This window comes from Crocodylus porosus, unplaced genomic scaffold (genome assembly GCF_001723895.1).
Source record: "Crocodylus porosus isolate Cpor-Errol unplaced genomic scaffold, CroPor_comp1, whole genome shotgun sequence".
NCBI lineage: Eukaryota > Metazoa > Chordata > Crocodylia > Crocodylidae > Crocodylus > Crocodylus porosus.
Genome location: NW_017728886.1, coordinates 251,983,524 through 252,005,645, shown reverse-complemented (window position 1 = coordinate 252,005,645; position 22,122 = coordinate 251,983,524). Strand labels below are relative to the sequence as shown.

General features: G+C 47.7%; 2 protein-coding genes across 2 annotated transcripts in view; one reads left to right on the top strand and one right to left on the bottom strand.

The window, feature by feature from the left end:
• WDYHV1 (WDYHV motif containing 1) overlaps window positions 1-10,390 on the bottom strand; it is an 18,692-nt gene extending 8,302 nt beyond the window's left edge. The window contains exons 1-5 of the mRNA XM_019552508.1: window positions 10,254-10,390; window positions 8,836-8,935; window positions 8,370-8,420; window positions 3,807-3,955; window positions 3,596-3,720 (exon numbers count right to left, since the gene is read on the bottom strand). Coding sequence (XP_019408053.1) covers window positions 3,596-3,720; window positions 3,807-3,955; window positions 8,370-8,420; window positions 8,836-8,935; window positions 10,254-10,321 — 493 coding nt within the window. The 5' untranslated portion in view covers window positions 10,322-10,390. The remainder of the gene's footprint in view (window positions 1-3,595; window positions 3,721-3,806; window positions 3,956-8,369; window positions 8,421-8,835; window positions 8,936-10,253) is intronic.
• A 7,544-nt stretch (window positions 10,391-17,934) lies between these two features.
• Window positions 17,935-22,122, top strand: part of ATAD2 (ATPase family, AAA domain containing 2) — a 57,680-nt gene continuing 53,492 nt past the window's right edge. Inside the window, exon 1 of the mRNA XM_019552487.1 lies at window positions 17,935-18,164. Within this exon, the coding sequence (XP_019408032.1) occupies window positions 18,009-18,164 (156 nt within the window). The 5' untranslated portion in view covers window positions 17,935-18,008. The remainder of the gene's footprint in view (window positions 18,165-22,122) is intronic.

Genomic DNA, 22,122 nt, shown 5'->3' with positions numbered 1-22,122 from the left:
GGGCTCTCACAAATGTGAGCCTTGATGATTTTCTCAAAGATTTTTCCAAGGATGGAGGTGAGACTGACTGGCCTATAGTTACCCGGGTCCTCCTTCCTCCCCTTCTTGAAAATGGGAACCACATTGGCCCTTTTCCAGGAATTGCAGGAATAGCTGCCTAGCAATAGGACAATAGGGCAGAGCCCTGGTTAGGTAGCAGGGGCACTAGTATAATTTGATCAGAGAAACAGCAGTAAGCTGCCCTGGAGCATGAGAGGATGCACCTGCAGCCAGCCAGGATAACTCCTCATGGAAGGAGAAGAGCCCAGGAGATATAAGCCTGGGTCCCCGAAACAAAGGGGTGGTACAACCTTGAACTCTCCAGGAAGAACAGTTCTGGCCAGCTCAGGCTGGCAAGGAGTGGGAGCTGCAAGCCATGGCAGGTACTCCCAGGGCTGAGAGAGCCAGGGAATGGGGTGGTGGCTTGGCAGTAATATGATGACCCAGAGTTTTGAGTTTGAGATTTGAGTTTAAAGTGGTTGCTTGGATTTTTTGTTTTAGTTCTATGCTAGAGGACTAGTGTGGATAATAGGGATGGAGGGGAGGCTACAGGGGTGCTGGAGGAGCACACCAGGTTTTAAACCCTGCCAGAGGCAAGAGCATGAGATAGAAACAGGCTAAGGCTGAGAAGGCCAGGGCTGGAGCCCAGAGGGGGTGATAGAGGTGGTCTAAGGCTGAGAGTGAAAGACCAGGCCAGGCCAGGCCAGTGAGCCTAAGTTACCAGTCTACAGCCAGAGTACCCTTTGGCTAAGGCTAAGGCGGTGAAAGCCTATACAGGAAAGTAAATGATGCCAGAGTGACACCTGTGGGGCATAGTCATGGCTATGGGAAAGGCTGGAGGCCACAGTCAAGAGCCCCAAGACTTAAATAAGGGCTATAGGTGGTGATCACTGGCTCACAGTGCCAACCTGACACCAGTAGGTCTGCTAGGGCACAACAGATCCCTGTGGAGAACTGTTATTATGGTTAATGGGCAAAGGGCCCAGAGACCACACGAGGTCTGCCAGGATTGGTCGGGCACCGGTGAGACCACTCCAGGGCTTAAGGGAAGCCTCCCAGTCGCATCAGCAGAACATCAAGGCATGGCAGGAGAGATAAACAGGGCCGGTTATACAGAAGACTGGGAGCATGACTGGGATTAGAGTGGCCCATAGGAGGTACTGTGGCCAACCCAGGACCTATCCTGCCACAGTGCCAATAACTTTGGGGTTGTGTCATTGGTGCTGACAGCCTTGATTCAACAAAATACGTATCTTTAAATATATATGAGTAGTCCCACTGAAGTCAGGCCAAATTCCCTTTAACTAAAGTCTTGGGTTTCTGTGGAAATCCACGTGCATAGGAACATGAATGTCCCAAGTAAACAAAAATTGAGTGAAGCATATAGATAGAACAGAAGGAACCGAGTCAGTGTAAATAAAGTGAAATGCACAGCAGGAGGCATCAAGACAGAAGATGCTTAAGGGAAGGAAGTGGAAACAAAAAAGGGGTGAGTCAAAAAATACCCTATAAAATAGGGTTGCCAACCTTCCTTCCTGGAGTGGCCATGAGTCTACTGGAACTGGCATCAATCTCCCAGTGACGACTGAAAGCAAAGCAAAACTGCAGCAAAGAGGGTTAGATTAGGAGTAATGGGAGTGATGCCCTCTTCTGTATAAAATCCTAGTGGTTAGCACACTCACCAAGGAAGTCAGAGAACTGGGTACAGTTGTTTTCTCGAGAGGATTCAAACCCACATCTCCCACCTCCTAGACAAGTACCCTAACCACCAGGCTATACACTAGGATTGTGGGAGGGGGGCACTCCTCACCCCTCCTGTTGAAAGGGGCCATTGGGAAGAAAGGGATGCAAAATGAATGTAAAATTCACAGAGAACTCCAGATCCCAAGTGGAGGAGGCATTTGACTGCAGCCCTGACTCAGGCAGCTAAGCTCTTGAGGGATGGAGGGAAGCAGTTTAGCAAAACTATACTGCTTAGTTCATCCCATTGGCAGCTCCCTATTCTGTATACAAATTTTTAGATCACCCTTCTCAGGCACTTAACTCCTGCTATGCCCTGTATGGAAAGCATAAGTTGGGTGTAACAGGGAACCCAAACTTTGAGAGTTTGAGTTTAAAGCAGTTGCTTGCATTTTTTGTTTTAGTTCTAAGCCAGAGGACTGCGAGTGGCTGTGGGGGAAAAGGGGATAACAAATAGATTACCAGGCAGGCACCCTTCATTGTAGGGCTGAGGCCTGGAGCACCAGGGCCCAAAATAGTAGACCTGAGCCAAAATGTGTCAGCTAGAGAAAAAGGGACTGAAGCCAAAAAGACTGATGTTGGGGCCTGAGGGGCCAGTGCTGATTCTAGGTAAAGAAAAAGAAAGAGAATGAGGAGAGTCTCTACAAAGTGGCAGACAGGAAACCATCAGCAAGGCATGGACATGCCTGGGGGCATCAAGGAAGCTTAAGACACCTAGAAAAGGACTATCCCTGTCTCCAAGGGCAGCCTCTCTCTAGATACACACTGATTTCCATCAAATTGTGGTAGACAAAGTAGGAGGTAAAGTAGACTGGGTAGTACTGAGAAGAGATGGGTCAAAAATCCAGACCCATCACACTGGGTGTTGAATTCCACTCCAGGAGTCAAATTCGCTACAAGTTTGGCATCGCATCACCTGACCGGTAGGAGCACAAGTCTTCTATTTGGACTTAGCCCTAAGTGTTTAGTCACTGAAGATGCTTATACATCCAAATACTTATCTAGCATGTACCAAACTTTAAGCAGATGAGTAGTCCCATGGACTGCACGAGGACTACTTACATAGTTAATGATAATTCAGTGTTCTTAGCTGGACTGGAGCTGGAGGGCTTAGCACCTTGCTGAATCAAGCCCTCTGAGACAGAACTTAGCCTGTAAATCAGGAAAGCTTCCCTATTCAGGACAAAACGACACAGGAAAGCCACAGGAACCGTCCCAACTCACATGGCTTCTGGTGCCCCCACACGACTCCACTATAACAGCTGTGCTGGTGGGGCACACAGTGTACCCTGGGAGGCACCAGCTGTTACAGGAGCTGTGGCTGCCAACAGACAGAATGGAGACATTCACATATATCTTCTGGTGGTTTCCCTGTGGTGGAAGAAGCTTTCTGTCACTTGCAGAAGGAAGGACTTCTGCTGCCTCAGGGGAGTCAGACACACCTATAATTCTGTCAGAAGAACCTGAGTTCAGTTGCCAAAACCATGATGTGAAGGCCTTGCCAAACCTTGAACAAGTCACTTACCCATTCCCACCTTTGTAATAAAAGGACAATAATGCTTACTCCCCACCCCCAGGGTCTTAATGAACATTTAAAGATGGTTAAGTACTGGATAATGTGCTGAATATTGTCCTACAGGTAAGTGCCAACTGTTTTCTAGGCCCATATTTTTTCTGATGAAATAGTAATGAACTGTTGCAAAAGGAAAGGTGACTATGCTTTTAAAGGTATGGTGCCCATGTCAATCTCTGATTTTTATAGTTTAATACAGTCCAAAAGCACAGACGTCATTTTTGTGGAAATAGAGAACCTTACCTGCCGTTTCAATGCAAGGGTAAGAGGGAGGAGGCTTCAGCCACTTTCCACTGCTGTCTTTCATGTGAGAGCGGTCAGAAGCAAACGTCTTCAGATAAACATCTGCTCGAACTGCCCTGATTTTTCTAAACAAACATACAATTCGAACATGCTCAGTGGCGGAGATACTTAATTCAATATACAGTGCGGGCCTTGTATTCTGTCCTCTTACCTGCGATATTCTGGATAAATATCATCGTCTGATCTAAAAGCCTCTTCAATGTAAGTATCGAACAGACACGGAAATGGCAACACTGTGTCAAGGTCATAAATGAAGCTTTGGTCTCCACTGGAATCATGAAGTAAAATAACATGGTAATCCTAGAAATAAGAGTTACTGATAGTTAGCAAGAGTTGCTAATGATCAAGAATAAATCCTGTCTCACATCATTACCAAGGCACAGTACATGCATGACAGCACAGGGGTGGGTGAGCTGGGCCCGCACCCTTTCCTGACGCCATGGACAGGTATTAGGGTGGCCATCTTAGGGGACAGTTTCATTGTCCACTGTCCTCTACTGATACAAAACCCGACGCCTCTATGTCCTCTATCTTTCTCTTGTTTGACATGAAGGTTTCATATCAATAGAGGACAGAGAGCAACCAGACTGTCCTCTATGATAGCCACCCTAACAGACATGTATTTGAAGTACTCCAAATAACTTGCCCATTCTCCAGTCCCCCACACAACACTTTAAAGTGGCTACACTGGCATTTAGCAGTGTTGCCAGAGGGCTAAAAAGCAGTAATCCCTGCACCCTCCAGTCTTCAGAGGCTCCTGAAGAGTGAGTACTCACTGGCTGTCTGCCCTGATTTTGGGGCAAGGGCCGAGGCAAACCACCATGGGATACCAGAAAACCAATGGTCTATACACACATTTCAGGAAGTAGGAAGTATTTCAAAGATGTTCTTCATTTTCTGAGGGTCATTTTTGAAGCACTTTGGTCATTTTTGAAGTACTCCTTCAGCCATACATGTCTGTGATGTCCCCCCATTTGGAGTGCTTCAAACAGCACACCTGTCCAGGGCTCTAATCTCTTCTCTGGGCAACTCTGTCCAAGCGACTCATCCCAAAATGCACTCCCTCCAGGTGACAGGCCTCTACTTGCTCCCTTTCCAGAGTGTAACTCTGTGGATCGCCTACTATAGACTGGATCAGGCTACAGCTGCCCCTTCCTCCACTGCTCTGCCATGGTCAGAGGCACGTGGTGCCTTATGACTCTCCATAGTCCTTCATGAGTGAACCCTTTCAGTTAACAGGTTTTGCTACTTTCCCGTCTCCGGCAGGAACGCCACAACACTTGGAATGAACCTCAGGATAGCGGCCTTCCTGTTAACACATCAGGTTCAGCTAAAATTGGCGCCAGCTCCACAATCTTCTGTGGGCAGCCATGACCAGGAGCCAATGACAGTGATTTGAAACGAGTTCTCCCGAACAGATATTTCCACCCGAAGCCAGCGGAGAGAGCTCTGCATTTGGCTGCAGCTGGTCAGACCTCTTCAGTGTTCTTGGGCACATCCTACACACATCCTCCCACTTGGTCCCACAGCCTTGCAGCAGGTTCCTCCAATACTACTGCCTTCCAGAAAAGCTGTAGTATGGTCCAATCTCTTTTTCCATCTAACTGAGGGCTTTAAAAGCCAGGAGTTCTTTTGATCCTAGTCTCTTACCTTGAAAAAATTATGTTTGTAGTCCTTCAGGTAACTGGTAGATAGATCATTCCTAATGCCTACTTCCCCGCAACAATTCTCTTAAGGACCTTAAGTAGTTTGCCTGGAGATATTATCCCTGTTGTTGATTCACTTCATACTTGCTCTTCCATAACAACCTCCTTTAATCTAAGTCTGTACAATCAGCCTGAATAATATCAAGGAGGTAAACCGAGGTACGTAACACTCCCACAGAATAACAGAACTATCTCCCCCGTTCTCCAAACCAGAGTTAAAAAAAAACAAATGGGGTTACCTGTTTTTCTTTTTTGTCTCAGCGCCAGTGAAAGCTGGCACAGAAATGCTGACAGCTTGCTTGTTTCTGAAGAGATTACTGCGTAATTTGAATGTTGTGTTTTACCTTTCCGTAACAAGGTGATCTGCCCATTGAAGACAAGGGCACCTGGGGCCCTTCAGTTATCAGCCCCAGCTGAGGAAGGAACATGTAATTATACAGCTGGCAAATGGCTTGGTTGAGGGAGAGCTGTAAGAGGGAAAGGGACTTCTGTTATAGCTCCTGAATCTGGGTGAAAGCCTTGCCTCTGAGAGCCGGAGCCCATGATGGATATAGGAACCATTTTGTTTTGACCCTTTACTCAAGTTTTATGAATAAAACCAGGCCCTAAAAAGATAGTTAGGGTACTGTCCAGTGACACAGGTAAGCAGTAGCTTGTACTGTCATTTTTTACAATTAGATGAATCACATTGATTACAATGTAGTAAAGTGAATGTGAAATCCACTTACAAAGACTGAGATGAAGTCTTTTGATATTTTCAGGGGAAAACGCCATCCTGAAAGCATAATATATGTGACAGCCCTAGCCACTGGGGACTAAGAATTGAAAGGATCTTTAAGCAAGTTATATTACTAGACTGGTACCTGTACTGGAAATGCAGGTCAATGCAATAACAATGTTTCAAAGGTTTTAGTGGAGACTAGAATGGGAAGACTGTCATGCCTATGGAGTGTTAATCAAAACCTTTCATTTCAAAACATTTTTATGGAAAATTGTTCAATTCTATAGTGGCTTCTCCCCACTCCCCCTCTTCTCCCATCATTTAAATCTCATTAAAAACAGATGCTACAGTTATTTTAAGCTAAGGTATAAAGCCTACTACTTTTGGGAAGGACTCGTGCAGTAATTTAAAAAATATGGCAAACAACCTTAATTCAGTTCTTCCAATCAAATCCCTCCCAGACTGAGATGACACACGCCACTTTTTATTTTTGAAATTCAGCACCTAAATACAAGGTTTTATACTAAAAGTACTTTCTCAGCCTTTATTTACTGGAACTTGGGAATTGCTACTCCAGATTCTGAGGGGTGCTCCATTACTATACGATTCAGAAAATTCAGTAAAATTTCTTGAACTGGAGAGGAAGGGAGGTTAGTTTTTGCCCTGACACACTAGTAGCTGTTGGTCCTAGTGAGATCCATCCAATAAATCCCACAAGTTGTGTGTGTGTGACCAGTTTTAGGTGTGTTGCCTTTGATATTTTACTTCTTAAGGAATAATATAACAGATTAATAATATAATCTGTGCTATCTTCTCTCTATTTCTTCCTCTGTACATTTATTATAGTCCTTGCTGTTAATCTTCCTTTTAAGCCTTTTATGGCTTAATTATTATTCTCCCATAGTAAAAATAAGGTAAGTGTCCTCAACATTGATTCCTCCTCTTTATCCCCATCTGTGATGTCTTGCCATTCATTTGAGCTTCTACGATCTGCTATTGCACAAGCGCTCAACAGAAATTCCTTGGATGAAAGACTCCTGAATGAATCCTACGTGCTACAGATACAAGCAATGATGGCATTTATCTTTGAACCAGACTAGATGGAGGGCTGTTCAACGACACAAGGTTCAGAATGAAAATCAAGGTGAAAGAACTGGTTCAGAGAGATCTCCTGTTTGGGGATGATGCAGCTTGGTTTCCCACAGTGAAGCTTCCCTGCAAAATCTCTTGGGGAGATTTTAGGAGCCATGCAAGAGCTTTGGGGCAGAAATTAGTCTTAGGAAGACTGTGATCATATAGCAAGGGGAGGAAGAACCAGTACCTGACATCACTTGGAGAATAAATCTCTTGTTGCCGTTGACAGTTTTTGCTACTTGGTTTCTATGATCAGCACAAATCCTGACCTTCGGATTGAACTAACAGAATCAGAGAAGCAGCTAAGAATTTTGGGCTAATACAGAAAAGTGCATGGAATAACAGCAGACTATCAGCTAAGGTGAAGATACATATCTAGTAGACTTCTGTGCTGTCATTCCTGCTTTATGGTTCAGAAACACAGACTACATATGCTAGGCACATCAAGAGACTGAACAGCTTCCCCATGAGATGTCTGTGTAAGATCCTGCAAATAAAATGGGAAGATGGAATACCAAGTACAAGAGGTACTGGAGCAGGCAGACTGTATCCCCAAGAATATTTTGTACAGTGAGATCTCTAAAAAGCGGGATCACCCTCTATGGTACTACCACAAAGTGTGCAAAAATGACATGACATGGCTCAACATCAACATAGAAAGCTGGGAGGAGCACAGAATCCTGTCCATATATGTCACTGGGTGCAGCTCAACATCAAGCAGCTTCAATCCAGAGGATGGAAGCAAAGCAAGAAAGAAGAAAGCAGCATGCTGTAAATATGGACTCCAACTCAGACAACATATGGATCCATGAAACTTGTAACAAGCTGTGTCACTCTCAAACTGGACTTGTCAGTCAGGTATTGGCTCAGGCATCTGACTACTCTTAGGTGTACACCATGCTCCAGAAGATTGACAGTTGTCTACTACTTGCCAGGCCCAGGACTGCTAAGCTTCTTGCTGTGAAGCTGCAAGATAATGTCTAAGTGCATCTTGTCCGTTATGCCCACATTAATATTTGATTTAGGGAAGAAATATTAGGAGAAATATGTGGCAATGCTAGTTGCAGTGTTTAATGTGCTCCTAAAAGATGATACAACACTGCACACAAAAGTATGTAAAAGAACCAACAAAAAAGGGAATAAAATGCCTTACCCAAACTACAGGTTTATCTCCACATCCTGATCTCTGCTTCCAAAGTGGTATCTGCAAATTACAGGTATTAAGAAGTTCTTTGAAGTAAGATTAAACAAACAGGTAAGATTTCAGACTATTACAGGACAGATTATTGTCTACTGGCTGACAAACTTAATCGGTTTATGTTGCATCTATTATTATTATTATTAAGCTTCTATTAGTCTGAGGGTTTTTTTGGTGAGTTCCTAATTGGGGACCTATTTTGTAACCTACAATCTGTTCCATCTGTTTCCTACTAGGCTGAGGGATTTAATACATCTCAGGTTCCACAGTCCTGACTAACACATGCATGACAAAAATACTTGAGGGTCTTTCTTTGGCTTCCCATCATGCATGTGCCTGAGCCATCTTCCCACCACAGTGAAAAGACCTGAATCTCAATTTGGTGGTGACAAATTAGTGATACGGAAAACAAACAACTTACCATCTTTCTGTCGTTGGATATGAAAATAACATAAAATTCTTCTAATTGATACTGATCCTGGCTTTGGATGTATTCACAAAGCTTCCAAATGTTTTCTTCACTGTAAAACACAAGGGATTTTATTTAAGTGTCTGCTTCATTCCCAATTCATAAAACTCAAAGCAGGATAGCTACTGTGCTTTTCCCACTTTGAGCTTCTGTCCAGGACTTCCTGCCAACGCTTCCTTTACACACCTCTTTGTAAAGATAAAATTTAGAACTTAGACCTACAGTGTTTTGGGGTTTTTTTCTAAAACAAATCTTCACATACAATTAATAAACAGCACTGCAGTCCAAACGTCTGATGGCCAAGCAGTAGCATTTGGTTGGCCCCATTATAAATGCTGTGCAGTATCCAGAGTTACTGTTGTGCCGGACTTTTCCCTTTCTCTTTTCCTCTTTCCTCTGAAGAAATTACCCTTGAGTTGAGTATCCTTTTGAGCCCCTTCAATAAAAAGCTGGCCTGAAAAGAGAAATGCAGGTGGCGAAACGCATGTAATGTTTTAAATAGGACAGTACAGGAACAATCCTAACAATGCCACTGAACAGCGGCTGGCTGGGGATGATCTACGCGGAGCTGTGCCCATGTTCGATCGTGGGTGTTCCCAGGCTTCTGGGCTTTGCTGGTTAACCCTCCCTGCCTTTCTGCTACCTGTGCCAGGGTGTTTTTAAGCCTCCCCAGAGGCACTGAAGGTTAGCTACAGCCAAGCCTGAGGACTTTGGGGTGTGCCAGTGCTTCCACTGGGACCAAAGCAGGAGGTTCCTGGTTGGAGGGTCTCGCCCCTCCACTCAGCCAGACCCATTGCCAGTGGGGTCAGGAAGGAATTGTACCCCCTGGACAGACTGGTACAGACTTGGGAGGGCTTTTACCTTCCTTTCTAGCAGGGGACTTGACCCTCTGCCCGCAAACGGGCAACATTTCATAAAGGCAGGCCGCCAGCTGCCCTGGCACTCCTGCTCTCCCCCAGGGCAGGCCAGGGTGTTCAGGCAGTTTAGAGCAGGGTTTGCAGGGACAGGGTGGTCGGCTGGCGAGGACCCAGCTGATCCAAACCCCACACGCCACTTGCTTGACCTCATTTACAGCCTGAAGGCTGCCAGGCAGCCTGGCTGGAGCCTCCCCCGCCTGAGCCCGCAGCAAGACGTGAATGGTCGGCCCAGTCCCCAGACAGGCAACGCTGTTCCCTAACAGCGGCTCTCGGGTGTCCCCGCAGTAACGCGAGCTTGTAGCAGTCGATCGCTTTTTGCATAATTCAACTTTGCAAGGGAGCCTGGGACGCAGTGTTAAAGAGGCCAGTGTTTCCCTTCCGGCCCTCGCTACCGGAGCAGGCTCCGTGCGCCCCGGGGCTGCAAGGGGGGCTGGGGCAGCCCCGCGCCCTTACCAGTAGCAGCTGGTGTAGACGCAGCCGTGCCGGGCAAGGGCAGCGCCCGCCCCCGCCGCCCGCTCCATCGGCGCCCGGGCACGAGGCCGCGGCGCTTCCTTCCCGGGCGTGAGGAAACGCGGCTGCAGCGCCCGCTGCCGGCGAGACGCAGCGCCGCGGCGCACGGAGCCTGCGCCTGGCAGGAGCGGGAGAGGCCTGAGCCCGGCGGCGGCCTCCCCTCCCCGCAGCCGGGAGCCGAGTCGCGGGTCGCGCTGGTCCAGGCAAGGCTGACACGGCACCTGCCCTGCCGCGGGGAGAGCAGGGGCAGCCGCGTCCTGCCCCTGCCAAGTGCTGTCCGTCTGCAATCACAGATGCCAGGCAGCTCTGCCAGAGAGGAAGGCGCCACCCCCCACCCCAGTCTGGACCAGTCTGACCAGGGGGAAACATCCTTCCTGACGCCAGTCTGATGATGGGTCTGACCCTGAGCAAAGGGGTGAGACCCTCCAGCTTGGAGCCTCCTCGGGCCAGCACTGGCACACCCCGAAACCCCCAGGCTTGGCTGTTGCCAACACCCAGCGCCTCTGAGGGAGGCTTAGAATCACGCGGACGCAGTAGTGGAAAGATAAGGGTGGAGGCAGAAAACATAGAGGAACACAGCGCTACACCTAGATCGTCCCTGACCAGTGCCTGCATCAGTGACATGTAGGTGGACCTGGGTGCACGTGCACCCCTGAAGCTTGGCGGTGCACCCCTGTAAAAAGCACGGCCAACACCAGCGGCGGCACCTGGGAGCAGTTGCTGCTTGCCCCCCCTCCAACACTGCCGGCGGCATCTGCGCGTGGTCCCCAATTGCTGCTGCTGCTGCCAGCGGCATCTGTGGGTGGTCACCAACCACCAGTCGGCACTCACTAGCCCTGCCCCTGCCACCAACAGTGCCACGGCTGCCTGCAGGAGCTTGCCGCTGCCACGCTCCCACCACTGAAAGCACCACCACCACCTGTGGGAGCTTGCCATGCCCCCCCAGCCTCCAGGGGCACGCTGCATTCATGAGCGGCTGTCCAACCTCTTCTTGGACACCTCCAGTGACGGGGAGTCCACAACTTCCCTAGGCATCTATTTCACTGCCTCGCTGTTCTAACAATGAAGAAGTTTCCTGCCGGCATGGGAACCAGCCAGAGAGAAGCATAGTTGGTACCTGCTGGGGCAGATACTTTCGTAGTAGAGCCAGGTGCTTCCTCGTGGTGACATTTAAATCAGTGGCAGGAGAAGGAGATTCCTGGACTAGGTTTTAAGTCCCTAGGAACTGGCAGATGCTTGAAAGGCTTCTCGGTTACCACCGGCAATCCCTCAAGTGGAGGATGATCTCTACCACAGCTCATTGATGGGTCTTGAGGTGGCTTAGAGTCCAATCCTTGAGCCACAGGTCCACCCACAGAAATTGCAGGGGAGAGTAGGCCGTGGGCGGATTCCTTTTCCTCCTTCCACTCTCCTCCTCTTTGAGGGCGAGACACTTTACCTCAAAACATCTGAGGCTTCCGAACGCCTGACCCATAAAACAATGTCTTCTTTAAAACCGCTAGCTTTACCAAATGCATTCCAGTCCCTTGTCAAGTTTAATTATGCAAAAGTTATTGATTGATAAATACATATATTACAGGGACACCTGAGGACCACTAATGAGAAACAGCTTTGCCTATCTGGGGACATATGCCGTGTGCTAAGGGAAGGGAAGCTTGAACCAAGCTGCCTTGCAGCATTGAGACTGTAAATGAGGTCAAGCAAATGGTGTGTGGGATTTTGAGTTGAACTGAAAGGGGCTGCATGTGTTTGGTCTCTAGAAGTTGCTTTGGACGTCACTTACCTTTTACAGTTTTAAACTCTTCTCATTAGCACACAGAAATAAGGAAATCAGTGACCGAGGGGTTTAAAGGAGTATTTAGTCTTTCTCACAACCATCAATTGTCCTGTCTTATTGCAAAGGAGGTATTCCCTTTTCCTGACAACAAACTTAAACTGTCCATATTTGACCTACTAGTACTTCTGTTTTCTATTTTCACAGCTACTATGGCCCCCGTATATCCTGTTGCGCAACTTTCAAAGCAGGCCTGACTTTCTCCAAGTGCTTAAGGCTGTGAGAAAAACTATGTTCTGGTAAGGTTGGAGTGAAATACCAGTGATATTCCAGGAAATATGAGAGGGTTTGTTTTTTTTTGTGGGGGGGAGGGGGTGATATCTTTTACTGGACCAACTGTATAGTCGGAAGCAAGTTAAGACACTTAGACAGGTCTCTCGGAAAGAATGTCTTGCATTCGAAAGCTTATCTAATTTTACTCCAGCTACATAGTTGGCCTAATAAAAGGTATCACCCTCAGAAATTTTTTCCAGAACAAGACACTTCTGAAAACTCCTGGCTTCACATCAAAACCATGTTGAGGTCTCCAATTAAATGTGTGCATAAGAGAATTTTGGAGTGTACAGATATGAGGTTTCTGGCTGATGCCCATTTCTAACTGAAATATACTAAACTTTTCTCTTTTTTCTTTTTTTGGGACTAAAATCTTCATGTGAACTTTTCACACATTTTCTTCCTAAAGAGGAGGGAAGCAGAAAAACAGTCATGAAGAAAACGGGTTTACTTTTCATTATAATAATTCTGTTTTGGATTGGAGAGTGTAGTGTAACAATGTCTGTTTGAAAGACTGCATGGTCTTTGTCCTCTCTCCCATATCAGTTGAACCATATAGTACTAGTAGTGTATTCCCAAATCAGAACCACAAGATAAGAAAATGTATTTAGTAGCCAGTTTTAATGAAAATGTTGGTGCCCATGCATTTGAAAATCAGGCCATAATTTAGGAGCTAATGAATTAGGAACCTACAATTTGGCTTTTCTAAAAATCAAGAACTTTATGCTACTAAAACTAGTAGAGGATTATGCTTTGGGTCTGAGATCTTGTTTCAGTCCCAGATGACAGCCGGAGATGTGGCTTAGTGCCGTGAAAAGGAAAATCATATATGAAAAATATATGAAAAGGGAAAACCTTTTGATGCTGATGATTATTTAGTATGGAAAAGGGAAGACTGAGGAGGTATTTGGAGATTAGAAGGAACTTTCTGACTATGAGGATGGTCAAGCATTGAAACAGGCTACCTAGAGAAGCTGTGAAATCTCCATCCTTGGAAACTTTCAAAAACAGTATGGACAGACGCTTGGCTGGGATGTTTTAGTCAGGGATAATCCTGCCTTGGGTAGGGGGCTAAATGAAATGACCTTGTGAGGTCCCTTCCTATGATTTTGGGTTTCCTAACCCATTAATTGTGCAAGCAGGTGTGACTGAACTATTGAACAGAACTCTAATCTCCAAAATGGCTCTTACAATATGGTTTCATAGTTTCATAGTTGGTAGGGTCAGAAGGGACCTGAGCAGATCATCAAATCCGACCCCCTGCCATGGCAGGAAAAAGTACTGGGGTCAAGTGACCCCAGCAAGGTGTTCGTCTAACCATATGTCCAGATGTGTTTCCCCCCATCAAATAGGAACCTTGCTGTCAAGGGCTGAATTTGGCCATCTGCACTGGGGAGATCGGGGAGGTGAGCAGGTAGGGAATCTAGAATGCAGTGCTTCACTCAAAGTTAATTTCACACCTGAGTTGATGTTCATCTGAGTTAATGTTTGCACCTAGAGTTAAAAACAGTCTGCAGGGCTGTGAAATAGGAGCTACATTATCAGGAGCAGCTAAAAGACAGGAAAATTAAAAAAGAAAGGCTAGCTTTATTAGTGGTATGCCAAGATCATTTAAAAATCAGAAAGGCTTGTGGAATTAAAAGCTTAGAAGGAATCAGGTAGATGATAATGAGCCATGAAGTCAAGTGACTCCCTCACTGCTGCCTGAATAGAAATGCTGCTGCCACTGCCAGGCCCTTTATTTTAAGTCTTGGGTGGAAGAGGAATCAAAGGTGGGAGGTGCAACTGCACCCTTGCATCTCCCAGATCTGCCCCTGTGATAGATAAATATCTATTTTGGTTAGTCTATAACAGAGGTGGGTAAAGTCCGGGCTGTGGAACCTGCATCACTATGGCTGGTTTCCATGGAGACCCCAGCAGCGGGGGCACTGGCCAGGGTTTCCATGGAGATTAGCCTCAGCAGAGCTGACAAGCCATGCAGGTGGGTAAGGAGCTGCGTTAGGGCTGGGATCTTGCCGTGGTGACACCATGGTCCAGAACTGGGCCAGAGCTGTGATCTGCTGCCTGCACACCCTGGGCTGGGATGTGCAGGCAGCAGATCACAGCTCTGCCCCAGCTCCAGACCACGCTGTCACCACTGCAAGATCTCAGCCCCAACCACAGAGCCCCTCCCCGCCCAGCTGCATGGCCTGCCAGTGCTGCTGGGGCCGGTCTCCATGGAAACTCTGGTCCCATGCTGTCACAGTGCCACCACTGCTGGGGTCTCCATGGAAACAGGCCACAATTATGTGGGCAGGAGCGAATCCAGCTGCAGGCCAGATCTGTCATTTGCCCACCCTGGTCTATAAGGTGCAAATCTACCCTGCCTTTGTTACAGAATCATAGAAAATGAGGGTTGGAAGGGACCTCAGGAGGTCATCTAATCCAAGCACCTGATCAAAGCAGGACCATCCCCAACTAGATCATCTCAGCCAAGGCTTTGTCAAGCGGGGTGTGAAAAACCTCCAAGGATGGAGATTCCACCGCCTCTTTGGTAACCTGTTTTACTGCCCTCTTAGTGAAAAAGTTTCCTAAGATCCAACCTAAACTTCCCTTGCTGCAACTTGAGACCATTGCTCCTTGTTCTATTATCTGCCACCATTGAGAACAGTCTAGCTCAGGGGTGGGCAATTATTTCAGTTGGAGAGCTGCTAAATGAGTTTTGGTGAGCTGTTGAGGGCTGTAAGGGTAGTCCCATCCCTTGAAACGTGCCCTGCCCCCTGGTCACCATCTTGGGACCAGAAGTCCCACCCCTAACCCCTGACCTTTGCCATTGGAAGTCCCTCCCATTGCCCCAGAAGTACTCCTTGGAGGGGGGTGGGCCGCAGTTTCCCTCTTGGAACTGAAAACAACCAAATCATATAATAAAAGTCAAATGTCTACATAAGGTATTTTAGTTTTGTCAAAAACTATTTTTGTCCTGATTTATGTGTGTTTGCATGGTGTATATAGAGGTGATTACATAATAGCTCAAACTACAGTCTTATACTTATATACTGTGTGTGGGAGCACATGTGGCATGTGGTTGGGGGATGGGTGGGTGTGTATGGTGGGGTGTGGGGAGTGTGTGTGGGGCTTGTGATGGGGTGTGGCTAGGTATGGGTAGGGTATGTTTATGTTGTGGGTGTGTGGGTTTGTGGAGGCGGGGTGTGAACCACTCACACACTCCCCCTTGTGGTGCACAGGCCCTGCCAGCAGCAGCAGCAGCAGCAGGCCCTCAGGGTGTTCGTGGCCTGTGCAGGCACAGCCATCCAGTGGCATGCAGCTCCAGCCAGTTCCCAGGAGCTGTACATGGTGGCATGGCGCGGAGCAAGGTCGGCCCATCTCTATTGTGCAATGTTCCCTGCGTCTCATGTCCAGCTCCTCACGTGCCACTGTGGGGAGACCCAGCACGATGGAGCCAGCTGCCTTCCCCACTCCCTGCCGCCACATGTAGCTGCTGGGGCGTGCAGAAGTGGAGGGAAGCCCCATCTCCTGCTTCCCAGTGATGTCCTGGAAGCTGCGTGCACTGGCAGGGAGCAGCGAAGGCAGCCGGCTGCATGGTGCAAGGCTTCCCCCGTGGCACACAAGTGCTGGGAGGTGCCTGTGAAATGCTGGGAGCCCAACACAATAAAGGCAGGCCAGCTTGGCTCCACCCCTTGCCGCCACATGCAGCTCTCAGAACTGGCTGAAGCCATGTGCTGCCAGGTGACTGTGCCTGTGTGGGCCATAAGCACCCCAAGTCTTCACCATGTGCTGCTGCTGCCACAAGTAACAGGGGCTGTGCACTGGGGGGGGAGGGGAGTCTCCACCCCCACACACACCCCCACACCCTGCCCACCCAGGCCCTAAGCTTCATGCCCCCACCAGCCCCAGCCCCAGCCCCATGATCTACACTCCCACTCAGCTCCAGCTTCTACCCCCTAGCCTATGCCTACTGCTGCTTCCCTACCTGGTATCCTGAGCAAGTGCTGTAGGAGGGACCCGGAGGAGCCACTGGAGGCTGGAGTAGCTGAACAGATCCCCTGGCAGCTGCAGCAGTGGCACCAGTGGCCCCACGTGGATGCTGCGCATGCTGGCTGAGCTGGGACCCTTCTGTGCACAAGGGTGGGAGCAAGATGCACAGGCTGGGCAGGGTACAATTAATTGGTGGGTGCCTGCTGGCTGGATGAAACCACCTGGCGAGTCGGATCCAGCCTGTGGGCCATATTTGGCTGCCCCTGTCTAGCCCCATCCTCTGTGGAACTCCCTTCAGGTAGTTGAAGGCTGCTATTATATCCCCTCTGTCTTCTCTCCTCCAGACTAAATAAGCCCAGGTCTCTCAGTCTCACCTCAAAAGTCGTGTGCCCCAGCCTCTGAACCATTTTCATGACATTGCACTGGACTCTCTCCAATCTGTCCACATCCTGTAGTGGACACAGTACTCCAGATGTGGCCTCACTAGTGCCAAATAGAGGGGAAGAATCACTTCCCTCAGTCCACTGGAAATGCTCCTACTATTGCAGCCCAGTATGCTGTTAGCCTTCTTTGCAACAAGGGCACACTGCTGGCTCATATTCATCTTATTGTCCACTGTAACCCCCAGGTCCTTTTTAGCAGAGCTGCTGCCCAGCCAGTCACCCCCAGCTAGTACCGGTGCGCAGAATTGTTCTGTCCTAAATGCAGGACTTTGCACTCGTCCTTGTTGAACCTCGTGAGATTCCGTTTGGTCCAATCCCTCAAGGTCTCTCTGACTCCTAGCCTTACCCTCCAGTGTCTCTATGACTCCCCCCCCCAGCTTGGTGTGTCTGCACACTTGTTGAGGGTGCACGCTGTCTATGCCATCTTATGAGCCACAGTTTCACGCGTGAAGTAGAGTTGCCAGCCCTCCAGGATTGCCCTGCTGTCTCCAGGACAGATATGAATCTCCAGGAGACTGCTGAGAGTCAGGGAGATAAATGATAGGGCATTCATTAAATAAATATTAAATGTTGAATCCAATTTATACAGTAGTCTAGTGGGTTTTTAAAAATGCAATAGTCATGTATATTCGCTTTCCTGAGTACAGTGCAGTAGATCAGTCATTAATGTCCTTACATCCTCCCGAAATAAATTCAAACAGTTGGCATTCCTACCCCGAAGACACTCACAATGTGTGTGGCACCCCAAAAGGATCTCAAGGCCCCCCAGGGAGCTGGTTATGGAGCACTTTTCCAGCGGCTCCGCCCAGTGCTGAGGGCAGTTGGAGAGCAACAAGCCCTGCCAGGGGGCGTGGGCGCTGCCGCTTTAAGAGCCAGGCGTTCGAAAACTCCTTTGGCGGGAAGCGGGGGTGGGGCCAGCGCCGCTCGGCTCCACCAATCAGGCGCCGGCAAAACACTTCCCTTCACTTTCACGCGCCAAAAATTCCAAACGTGGCGCTTCACTCTCCCGCTGTCTCCCTCCGCTGCGCGCCCGGGACTACGCTGGGGGGAAAAAGTCCGCGCGCAGCGAGGGGCGGTGCTGGGGCCGGCGGAGGGATACGGCGGCCGTTCTCGTGGCGCCAGAATTCGGAGAGAGGCGACGCGGGCGCGGGAGGCGCTGCCGCCGCTGCCGCCATGGTGATGCTGCGCAGCGGCGCGGGAGGCTGCGGGATGTCGCTTCGTAGCGCGCTGAACTCCAGCTCTGAGTTCCTGTCGCTCGACTCGCCCTCGCCGTTCGTCCGCCGCGTCTGGACCCGCGCTGGGGCCGCTGCTGCCCGCGCCCAGAGCAGCGTGAGTAGCGCCGGGCCGGGGCTGGGGGAGGGGCGGAGCCCTGCTGCACGTTACCTGCATTGCGCAGTTCCCTGGTGAACACTGCAGTCGGTTTCGGCCGGCCACGCGTGCAAACCGAGCTCCTGCTGCACGTTACGTGTATGGCGCGGTTCTCCTTGGACCGGCCACCGTGCAGAGGGAGTTCCCTGCTCATGTTACATGTATAGCACACTTCACTGGGGGGACACCGTGGTCCATTTTGACGGCCATGTGGGCAAAGTGAGACCCCTGCTACAGGTTACATGTATTGCGCAGTTCCCCAGCAAACGTGTGTAGGGATTTTGGATCTGCTGCCTATGCAATGTAAAGCCCCTACTGCATGTTAGATGTATTGCGCAGTACCCCAGTAAATGTGTGCTGTGACTGTGGACTGGCTGCCCGTGCAATGTAAAGCCCCTGCTTTTTGCTGCATATATTGCGCAGCTCAGTAGTGAACGCTGTAGTCCATTTCGGCTGGCCACCAGAGATGTGGGGAGGAAAATTTTCCAGTGCTTTATTTTTCCGTGGAAAATTTTCCATTTCTAAAAAATTATTGTTTCATAAAATTCATTAGTAATAATGAATGGATGCCAGTACAATATTAGGCAAGCCTGGCAGTTTCAAAGTTGTAATTAATGTTTTTCAGGTGATTATCCCTAGAAAGTGTGTGAGAGGGTACATGTATGTCTTATTGATTTGTAAACTGGAGAGTAAATACACTCTCACTTGAATAATATTCCAAACCAAACATCAAGTTATGAATTCACCTAATTGGCTGTGCCATACATTCATGTGTGCAAGGTAACAGATTATACAAGGAACTAGTGAATCATGCAGTAAATGTAGACTAGACACAGGTGCAGTGTGGTTATCGTGTCATTGGAAGGACTCTCTAAAAAGAGCTGACTGGCTACTAAGTTAGTGCTTGAAAATGTGGAACAGCTCTAGATCTGGTTTCTATCTGGCTTTTAATCTGAATGCATAGCAGGGCTGGAAGGCTCACACAACGAATGGGAGAATTGTACAGTGTTTGCATAGGGTTTGAACACTAAATGCCTAGCGCAATTCACCCATTCATTGTATAATTCTTACTTTGCCCAGCTGGTCAGTATAAAGTAAGGATCATCCAATTAAATAGTAAATCATGCAGTCAGTTTAGACCAGCTACACGGGCAAAGGATCGCACAGTAAATTGGTGATTCACATGATTAATTTAGACCAGCCACCCTTGTAAGGTGAGACTGGTCCCAAAGGGCAAAGTAATGATCCCATAATGAACTGGTGAAATGCACAGTCAGTTTAGACCAGCCACCCATGCAAAGTCATTATCGCACAATAAAAATGTCTGTCCAACTCTAAGAAGAATCACCCTGCTATTAAATTAGTGCTTGAAAATGTGCAACAGCTCTATAGCTGGTTTCTATCTAGCTTTCATGTGAAGGCTTAGGCTTAAAGGCGCTGCTACAGTGGTGCTCAGCCTTTTGACACACCTGGCAGCCCTCATTGAACTCCTGGTGCCACCTCCCTAGCAGTAGTGAATTGAGCAGCACCTCATTTCAAACACTGGTTCTTTGATGACTGCTTACCACCTTGCAGAGAGGCAGAGCAGCAGCCAGGCAGGGACAAGCCTCAGCCTACACTTTATCTCTGCACCTCACAGCATCCTTCAAAAGATCCCGTGGCACCTCAGGGTGCCTTTGCATCCTGGTTGAGAATCACAGCTCCACAGGTACCAAGCTGAACCTCAAGGCTTTATTCTTGCGGGCAGAAGTATGGAGCTCTGGCTCAACCAAAATAAAGACGTCTAAACTAGTGACTCTCAAGGTGCTGTGGCACCTTGAGGGGTTGTAAAATGCTTTCAAAAGCAAAGTGGGGTAATGTGCAAAATTTGTACTGTAAATACACAAACCTATACATGATTTACAGCATAAACCTATTTGTAGACCTGCACATGATTTGGTTATGATTTACATGATTTGTAAACCTATACATGACTTACAAAATAAACCCAGAGATTTCAAATAGGATATTTTAGTATCAAAAACATCCTGACCTTTTGTGGTCTTTCTGAGTCCTTTGTCACAGAAGAATTGTTACTATTTTTTTTTCCATAGTTAGAAAAACAAAAACAAGGGAAAGCTGAGATCTAGGATTTTTTGAGCAGTGCCTCATGTGTAACAAAGTTGATCTAAGCTGTTCGTGGGTTATGCAGCATACTGATGCTTGGAAGCTGAAGCTGGTTAGAAAGATTAAACCAGGTCTGTCTCTGTTTTTTCTTCCGCCTCTGTATTTAGGATTTCTTGTACATAAAATTCAAATGTCCACAGTTACTTTGCAACCAAATGCTTGCAGGCATGATAAGTACTCTGTAAGTCTTAAATAATAACTTCCATACAGAGATCTAAAAAAGAATGATATGTTTTTAATTAAGTGCAAAATAGTCCCAATTTTAAATCTTTCATATTTCTGAAAACTGAATATATGTTACTTTAGACTCTCCTTGAGCAAGGATGTATGCAAGACCAGGAGGAATGTGTAGAATTTGTCTGGTTTTTTTGAAGGATTTGAAATGGAATGCCTCCCTGAATTCCACCATCACTAGTTCCTAGGTAAACACCACAGCAGTATGAAATTGAAACTGATACATCAGAGCTAGTTCAGTCTGAAAATACGACGTCTGTATTGTTGAATGTAGCTGTCTCAGTCTTCTCCAGGTCAGGCAGTTCTCACAGTGGCAGAGTCAGGGTCTCTGGCAATAGAGACCCACCAGGTCTCTGCTGTCAGCCAGAGCTTGGGACATTCCCCAGAGGAATTTTGCCCCTGCAGCACACATGGAAAGTTCTCTGTTTCTTCGTAGCACAGTTGTCTTGGGCATTTTAATTGAACATCTCTTCCTTTCTGTGGTGGGTTCATAGTTTTCTTTTTAAGAGCTACAAAACCATGAAAGAAGAAAATCTTTGATTTTTCTGGGATGTGTTTAAAGGACAGTACTTTACTTCCCCTTGCTCATCAGAAACAAATGGCAGTTGCATAGAAAACAGTTGGCTGCTGGCCTGTGGATGTTTACATCAAGACAGTTAAGCAGGGAAACCAGCTGGCATATCGTTGAAATTCATAGTGAGGCAAGTGAGCAGGATACAGGGAAGCTTCCTTTACTAAAATCAGACAGAAGTGATGCCATTAATGATCTATTTTTCGTAACCCTCTTGCCAAACTCTGTGAATAAGACCATTGTTCCTACAATTTACAGAATTAAAAAAAAGAAAGTTGCTCTGAAACGTTCTCAATTTGGGAGAAAGGCAAGGCCACACCAAGAGGAAGAATTTTCAGATCTGGGCCATCACATAAGCAGGATTGATCTCAACTTCTGTAAAATGTGCTGGCTCCTACATCCTTTCTGATACTGTACCAAGGAGTCCTTCGTCTCCAGTGGCTTTGCCTTATTTATCATCACTCAGTACTGTCATCTGCACTCAGCATGAGCGCAGCATCAAGAAGTGTGAGCTAGTAAGATTCAGATTTCTCTTCCTTGGAGAAGAAATTGCCTCTTCCCTTCTAGCCTACAGAACTCCCCCCGCCCCCCCTCCATGGTATGGCTGTTCTCCTTCAGACAACTTGCAGGCCACATGCCAACAGATTATCATAGCCCCAGAGCAATCCCTCCCTCCTACCACACACCCTCCCCCAGCAGAGAATCTGATAAGGAGCAGCAGTTGCTCATGTTAAGGTAGCAAACCGTCAGTTTGGAGGAAATTAAAAAATATTGTTCTAACTTTAGTTGCCTCACTAAAAGCACTGACACAGAGTCCTTGTGTGAAAATTTGTGGGTAAACAGAATTTCCTTTTTAACTGCATAGATTTCATTGATTTCATAGACATCAGGGCTGGAAGGGACCTCGGGAGATCGAGTCCAGCCCCCTGCCCAAAGGGCAGGAAGTCA